General features: G+C 40.1%; 1 protein-coding gene across 1 annotated transcript; it reads left to right on the top strand.

Moving 5' to 3' along the window:
- On the top strand, positions 2,017 to 3,027 carry LOC107633230. The gene is made up of 2 exons (XM_016336872.1): positions 2,017 to 2,394; positions 2,473 to 3,027. Exons 1-2 carry the CDS (start codon positions 2,017 to 2,019, stop codon positions 3,025 to 3,027), a joined length of 933 nt encoding a protein of 310 aa, XP_016192358.1.

The raw sequence follows: 8,233 nt of genomic DNA, 5'->3' as shown, positions 1-8,233 counted from the left end.
AAAGCGCTTGGATCGGGGATCGCATGACCAGATGATCATCCTATTCCATCCCAAGCTTGGAAAGCTGTGCTTCGATGCGGTTGTATACAGGGAGGAAGCCTTGAACTGTTAGTTAACGTGGGAGTTAACGTAGCTCAAAGTAGCTTGGTCCAACGTTAGTGACAATGGTGAGTGTCACTAACGTTGGCCATTCTTTTGCTTCCCAACGTTAGAGTCCACGTTAACTAAGTTAACGTGGAAGCTAACGTGGCCAATATGAGCTTAGTCCAACGTCAGTGACAAAGGTGAGTGTCACTGACGTTGGCTCCACTTTCTTTCTTCCACGTTAGAGTTCACGTTAACTTAGTTAACATAACTCTTAACGTGGGCTATGATGGCTTCGAGGACGTTATTGGCGATTACTTTTCTCATTAACATTGCAAGCTAGCTCCCATTCCACGTTAGTGGTCACGTTAGTTAGACTAACGTGGCTACTAACGTGGTTCTTTCTTGCTTCCTTTGTCCTGAAATCAAGCAATAAAATGCATCAAAGTTCTAATCCTCATCATGAGACATGCATCATCCAATTTGTCATTTAATTCATGCAAAATTCTTATGAAATCATGTAAAGTGCACCATGCTTGCTCGAATCAAGATGTAAGTGAATTTTTACCCAAAACTTGCTTATTTCCTAAGAAAATGCATGAAACTACCCTAAAGCAGTAAAGAAAAGGTCAGTAAAACTGGCCAAAATGCCCTGGCATCATTCAACCACTTCAAGTGCGGCATCTGGACTTAAATGATAATTTTGAACTCAAGACCGCCTTGATTAATCTTCTACCAAAGTTTCATGGGCTCTCCGCCCAAGATCCTATTAGACACCTTAGAGACTTCTAAGGTGTATGTTCAACAACTAGGCGGGAGGGTTCCGATGAGGTTGCTATTTTGTTATTTGCCTTCCCATTCTTACTTGAGGGAAGAGACAAAGAGTGCTTTTATACTTTGCCCAATGAGATTGTTGGTGATTGGAATTTGCTTAGAAGGGAGTTCTTAGATAAATTCTTTCCTTTTGAAGTGATCGATCGATTGAGGAAAGAGATTTCATGCATTGTCCAAGGTGAAATGGAAACACTATACGAGTATTGGGAAAGGTTTCGGAGACTACTTGACTCATGCCCCCACCATATGATTGACACTCTAGTGTTGATTAGCTATTTTTGCCAAGGGATGAAGCCACAAGACAAGATTCTCTTGGATGCCTCAAGCAATGGTTCCTTGACCAAGTATAGAATGGCAGAGAAAGCATGGCAATTGATCACCGATTTGGCCGAGTCCACCCAACACGCTAGACAAAGAAATAACCATCCAAGAGCCATAAATGAAGTTTCTTCTAGTGGTGAGACCGCCGCCCTTACCAAGACCTTGGGCGAAATGAAAAACATTCTCAAGCAACTCCAACTAAACCAACAACAATCTCCACCTCCTCAACCACAACAAAGTCAACAATTGGTCCCCCAAAGAGTGTGCGAAATTTTCTCTTGCTACTCCCATTACACCGATGAATGCCCGAACCTCTAAGAAGATAATACCTTGGCGGCTACTAATGCCTACTACAATTGCCCAAACCAAGGTTATCACCAACAAGGGGGCAATTTTAATCAAGGATGGCAAGATAGCTCCAACCAAGGATGGAGGGACAACTCTAACCAAGGATGGAGGGACAATTATAACCAAGGAGGAAGGGACAATGGAGGGAACCAAAGATAGAACAACAACAATCAACAAAACCGATACCAACAAAACTCTCCATATCAAAACCAAAACCAAGGCAAACCATACCAAACCTACCAAGCACCTCATCAAAGGCAAGCATCTCCACCCAACCAACCACAAGTACCCCAAATCACTTATTCTTCTCCATCTTCCAACCAAGATGAGACACTCCACTCCATCCTCCAAGGCTAAATGAAGCTTCAAGCAACACTTGCCTCAAGCCTTACCGGTCTTACTTCTACACTCTAAGCCCTTGTCTTTCACATGGAATCCACCCCTACCTCTACCACTCAAGCCTCAAGCTCAAGTGCCTTACCCTCTCAACCTCTACCCAATCCCAAGGGTGACATCAATGCCGTTACCTTGAGGTCCGGAACCAAATTGCAAGAGAGAAATCATGAAGAGGCAAGCCTAATAGAGGTCACTCAAGATGACGATGTGGTTGAGATAGAAGAGGTTGATGAGGAGGATGAAGCCCAAGAGGTAGTTGAAGAAGTGATTGCTCAACCAAGGGGCAGAATGCCTAAGGATGAGGATGTCTTGCAAGGAGCTACTCCAATCCCATTTCCAACATTGGCAAGGAAAACCAAGAAGCAAGTTGAGTTGGACCCCAAAATGGTGAAGATGTTCAAGAAAGTTGAGGTAACTATTCCTCTCTTTGATGCTATCTGCCAAGTGCCTAAATATGCAAAGTTTCTTAAGGACTTATATATGCATAAGGAAAAAATTTGTAAATTAGAAACTATACCATTGGGGAGCTCAATTTCTGCTTTAATGGATGGTGTGCCGGAGAAGTGTGGTGACCCCAGCCCTTGCTTAGTAACTTGCACCATAGATGGAGTCCAATTTGTTGATTGTATGTGCAATCTTAGTGCTTGTGTGAGTATTATGCCCCTGTCCGTCTATGAGGTCTTAAAGCTCCCACCGTTAAAACGATCGGCCGCCCGTTTTGTTTTAGCAGACAAAAGCATAATTTCTGTGGTTGGTATAGCGGAGGAAGTTCCAGTGAGTATAAAGGGGTTGGTCTTCCCAATTGATTTCCATATCCTCAAGATGCCCCCTAGTGACTCCGGTAGGACATCATCTATATTGCTTGGGAGGCCATTCTTGAAGACCTCCCGGTTCAAACTAGATGTGTTTTCGGGCACCTACTCATTTGAGATCGATGGAAGAAAAGTGAGCTTTAATCTTGATGAAGCCATGAGACATCCACCGGAGGATCACTCTATCTTCCGGTGTGATTTGATTGACAATGTTGTAGCCAAAGTTCATTAAGATGGCTTTGATAGAAAGAGTATGAATCAAGACCCAAGTGTGGGGAGTTCCCATGTATGTGAAGAAGATGTCTTATCACCTCCAATGATACCGAAAGACAAAGTACCAAGTCATGAAAAAAATGCTTATTTAAAGCCACTCCCAACCCACCTAAAATATGCCTTTCTTGAGAAGAACCAAAAGTTTCCGGTAATAATTGCAGGGGAGCTCACCTCCCACTAAGAAGAGAAGTTGCTCAATGTCTTGAGGAGAAACAAGAAGGCCATAGGGTGGAGCTTGGCAAATTTGGTTGGCATTAGCCCCCAAGTATGTGAACACTAAATTTTCTTAGAAGAAGGAGCTAGACCCGTTAGACAACCTCAAAGGCGTCTAAATCCTACCATTCTAGAGGTTCTGAAGAAGGAGGTCACCCAGTTATTAGAAGCGGACATTATCTATCCGATTTCGGATAGTGAATGGGTGAGCCCCGTCCAAGTGGTCCCAAAGAAATCCGATGTTACTACAATCAAGAATGAACAAGGGGAGCTTATAGCCACCAGAGTCCAAAACTCATGGAGGGTATGTATTGACTATCGGCGCTTAAACTTGGCCACTAGGAAGGATCACTTTTCGTTGCCCTTCATCGATCAAATGCTTGATCGCCTATGTGGTAAATCTCATTATTGTTTTTTAGATGGATATTCCGGTTATTTTCAAATCCACATTGCTCCTCAAGACTAAGAAAAAACAACCTTCACATGCCCTTTTAGAACGTATGCGTATAAGAGAATGCCATTTGGCTCGTGCAACGCACTGGCAACATTCCAAAGTTGTATGATGAGTATATTTGCGGATCTTTTGGAGCAATCCATGGAGGTGTTCATGGACGATTTTAGTGTTTACGGGGACTCTTTTGATCTTTTCCTAGACAATCTTGCAAAAGTATTAGAGAAGTGTTCTAAATCAAACCTTGTGTTAAATTTTGAGAAATGTCATTTTATGGTAAGACAAGGTATTGTTTTAGGGCACATTGTCTCTAATGATAGGATTTCTGTTGATCCGGCAAAGATCAATGTTATTTCTAGTATGCCTTACCCCTCTTCTGTGAGGGAAGTCCGTGCATTTCTTGGACATGCAGGTTTTTACCGGTAATTCATTAAGGATTTTAGTAAGGTGGCATTACCTCTCTCTCGATTGTTGCAAAAGGTGTGGAATTTGAATTAAGTGAAGAGTGCATAGAGGCCTTTGACAAGCTCAAAATTGCTTTGACCCAAGCTCCCATAGTGAGAGGACCGGATTGGACTAGACCTTTCGAAATCATGTGTGACGCCTCAAACTATGCAGTGGGAGTAGCACTAGGTCAGCGCGAGGGTAAAATTTCTTATGTCATTGCCTATGCCTCTAAGACTTTACATGGAGCGCAATCCAATTATACTACCACCGAGAAAGAATTGTTAGCTATTGTCTTTGCCTTGGACAAGTTTCGAGCTTATTTACTTGGTTCTAAGGTGGTAGTATACTCGGATCATGCGGTATTGAAATATTTGTTGGCCAAAAAAGAATCCAAACCGAGGTTGATACGATGGGTGTTGCTATTGCAAGAATTTGACCTTGAAATCACGGATAGGAGTGGTTCGCAAAACTTAGTGGTGGACCACTTGAGTCACCTTGAGCACACAAAGGCCGATTCCACTCCTATTAATGATACCTTCCCTCTTGAGGGCTTGCTAGCAATCTCCGAAGTTATCCCTTGGTATGCACCTATTGCCAATTACTTGGTTGCTGGCACCTTTCCTCCTGATTTCTCTCAACATCAAAAGGATAAGCTTAAAAGCAAATCCAAATATTATGTATGAGATGACCCATACTTATGGAGATGTGGTGCCGATCAAGTAATTCGAAGGTGCATACCACAATCCGAGCATCAAGCTACCTTGAAGGCTTTGATGAGCCGATAATTTATACCCTTTTGGCATTGTTTTTAGGTAGTTTTTAGTATATTTTAGTTACTTTTTATTATATTTTTATTAGTTTTTATTCAAAAATCACATTCCTGGACTCTACTATGAGTTTGTGTGTTTTTCTGTAATTTCAAGTATTTTCTGGCTGAAATTGAGGGACCTGAGCAAAAATCTGATTCAGAGGCTGAGAAAGGACTGCAAATGCTGTTGGATTCTGATCCTCCTGCACTCGAAATAGATTTTTTGGAGCTAAATAAGCTCAATTGGCGCGATCTCAATTGTGTTGGAAAGTAGACATCTTGGGCTTTCCAGAAATATATCATAGTTCATTCTTTTCCCGAGATTTGATGGCCCAAACTGGTGTTAAAAGCCAGCCAAAAACTTTCTGGCATAAAACGCCAGAACTGGCACCTTTCTTGGTGTTACATGCCCATTTTGGCACCCAGGGTGGTGTTTAATGCCTACTTTAGGCATATGCTCGTGAAAGCTTGAAAGCTCAGCCCAAACACTCACCAAGTGGGTCCCGAAAGTGGATTTCTACACTATCTGCACTTAGTTACTCATTTTCTGTAAACCTAAGTTACTAGTTAGTATAAAAACTACTTTTAGAGATTTATTTTGCAACTCATGACATTTAACAATTGATATTGTATCCTCTACGGCATGAGTCTCTAAACCCCATAGGTGGGGGTGAGGAGCTGTGTTTCAATGGATTAATGCAATTACTACTATTTTCTATTCAATCACGCTTAATTCTATTCTAAGATACTCACTCGTACTTCAATCTGGAGAAGATGATGATCCGTGACACTCATCATTATTCTCACATTTATGAACGCGTTCCTGACAACCACTCCCGTTCTATCTGAGCTAAACCTAGTCAATGGGCGACAGCTTGAGTGAGTATCTCTTGGGTCTCTGATCCACGGACCGAGTCTGTGAGATTAGAACCTTCGTGGTATAGGCTAGAACCAATTGGCAGCATTCCTTGATCCAGAAATTCTAAATCTTGTCTGTGGTATTTCGAGTAGGATCTGGGAGGGGATGACTGTGACGAGCTTCAAACTCACGAACGTTGGGTACAGTGACAGTATGCAAAAGGATAGAGAGATCCTATTCCGATGCTAGTAAGAACCGACAGATGATTAGCCGTGCGGTAGTTGTACCTGGTATTTTTCATTCGAGACGAGAAATCTGATAGTTGATTAGCCGTGCAGAGATCGTGCCTGGTATTTTTCATCCGAGAGGATCATATAACTTACCATTGAAGGAAGCCATGCGTGTTCGGAGAAGAAGACAGTAGGAAATCAGAGATTCAGATGACAGAGCATCTCCGGAACCTCAGCCTGTTCCTCATTACTGAATCACAAGTACCATTTATTTCATGTTATTTACCTTTCATAAACAAAACCATTTTTATCATTAATATCATGACTAAGATTTACAAGATAACCATAGCTTGCTTCAAGCCGGCAATCTCCGTGGGATCGACCCTTACTCACGTAAGGTATTACTTGGACGACCCAGTGCACTTGCTGGTTAGTTGTGCGAAGTTGTGAAAAGTATGATCACAATTTTGTGCATCAAGTTTTTGGCGCCGTTACCGGGGATTGTTCGAGTTTGGACAACTAACGGTTTATTTTGTTTCTTAGATTAGGAAAAAATTATCTTTTTAATAGAGTCACTAATAATTAAGTCTTCTGTTTAAGTTTAATTTCAAGTTTTAAGTTTGGTGTCAATTGCATGCTTTTATTTTTCTTTCAATTTTTCGAATTATATGTTCTTAGTTCTTCTTGATCTTCAAGTTGTTCTTGTTTATTTTCCTTGTTTGATCTTTAGTTTTTTTTTTGTTTTGTGTCTTTCCTTATTTTTCTTGTGCATTTTCGAATTATTAGTGTCCAAAGTATAAAAATTTTTAAGTTTGGTGTCTTTTGTGTTTTTATTATCTTAAAAATTTTCCAAAATTTGTTCTTGGTGTTTATCTTGATCTTCAAAGTGTTCTTGGTGTTCATCTTGACATTCAAGGTTTTCTTGTTTATTTTATTTGTGTTGATCTAAAAATTCTAAGTTTGGTGTCATCTTATTATTTTTCTCTTTCCTCATTAAATTCAAAAAAATATATTTTCCTTTAATTACTCATCATTTTCGAATTACCCAGGTTGACTTAGTCAAAATTTTAAAATTTGGTAGTTTCTTGTTAGTCAAGTTAAAATTTCGATTTTAAAATTTATCTTTTTAAATCTTTTTTAATTTTCTTTTTTTTATATTTTTCGAAAATCCTTTATAAAATTTTTCAAAATCTTTTTTCTTTTCTTATTCATAATTTTCGAATTACTTGTCTTATTTTATTATTTTGATTGAAAAATTTTAAGTTTGGAAAATATATTTTATTTGCAATCCACATCATCTCCCCTTCTCCGTCATGGACCTAAGTGGAAATGAACAGTCCAGAAGGACTCTGGGGTCATATGCTAACCCCACTACTGCTACATATGAGAGTAGTGTCTGTATACCCCCCATAAGAGCCAGCAATTTTGAGCTAAACCCTCATCTCATTATCATGGTGCAGCAAAATTGCCAGTATTCTGGTCTTCCACAGGAAGAACCTACTGAGTTTCTGGCACAGTTCTTACAAATTGCTGACACAGTACATGATAAGGAAGTAGATTAGGATGTCTACAGATTATTACTATTTCCATTTGCTGTAAAAGATCAAGCTAAGAGGTGGTTAAATAACCAACTCACAGCAAGCATAAGAACATGGAAACAGTTATCAGACAAATTCCTGAATCAGTATTTCCCTCCAAAAAGGATGACATAGCTAAGGCTGGACATCCAAGGCTTTAAACAAGAGGATAATGAATCCCTTTATAATGCATGGGAGAGGTACAGATGGATGCTAAGGAAATGCCCCTCTGAAATGTTTTCAGAGTGGGTGCAGTTGGACATTTTTACTCTGGGCTTACAAAAAAGGCCCAAATATCTCTAGACCACTCAGCTGGTGGATCTATACATATGAGAAAGACAATTGAAGAGGCTCAAGAGCTCATTGATATAGTTGCTAGAAATCAATATCTATACTTAAGTAGTGGGTCCTCCATGAAAGAAGAAGCTAAAGCAGTATCCACTGAACTTAGTCCTTAAGAACAAGTTGCTGAACTCAATCAGCAATTGCTTATTATAACAAAACAGTTCACAGAATTCAAAAAGATGCTCCAAGACACTAAAAATGCTAACCAGAATATGGAAGCACAATTGGATCAGAC

Source organism: Arachis ipaensis, chromosome B03, assembly GCF_000816755.2.
Source record: "Arachis ipaensis cultivar K30076 chromosome B03, Araip1.1, whole genome shotgun sequence".
NCBI lineage: Eukaryota > Viridiplantae > Streptophyta > Magnoliopsida > Fabales > Fabaceae > Arachis > Arachis ipaensis.
The sequence above is the reverse complement of the archived record's forward strand: the minus strand, read 5'-3'. Positions and strand labels throughout refer to the sequence as shown.

Bases quoted from the DNA above. Each gene is read 5' to 3' on its own strand.
- LOC107633230 (XM_016336872.1), top strand. From the start codon at position 2,017: ATGGAATCCACCCCTACCTCTACCACTCAAGCCTCAAGCTCAAGTGCC. The intron at 2,395-2,472 runs GTAACTATTCCT...TATATGCATAAG, and splicing joins AGATGTTCAAGAAAGTTGAG to GAAAAAATTTGTAAATTAGA.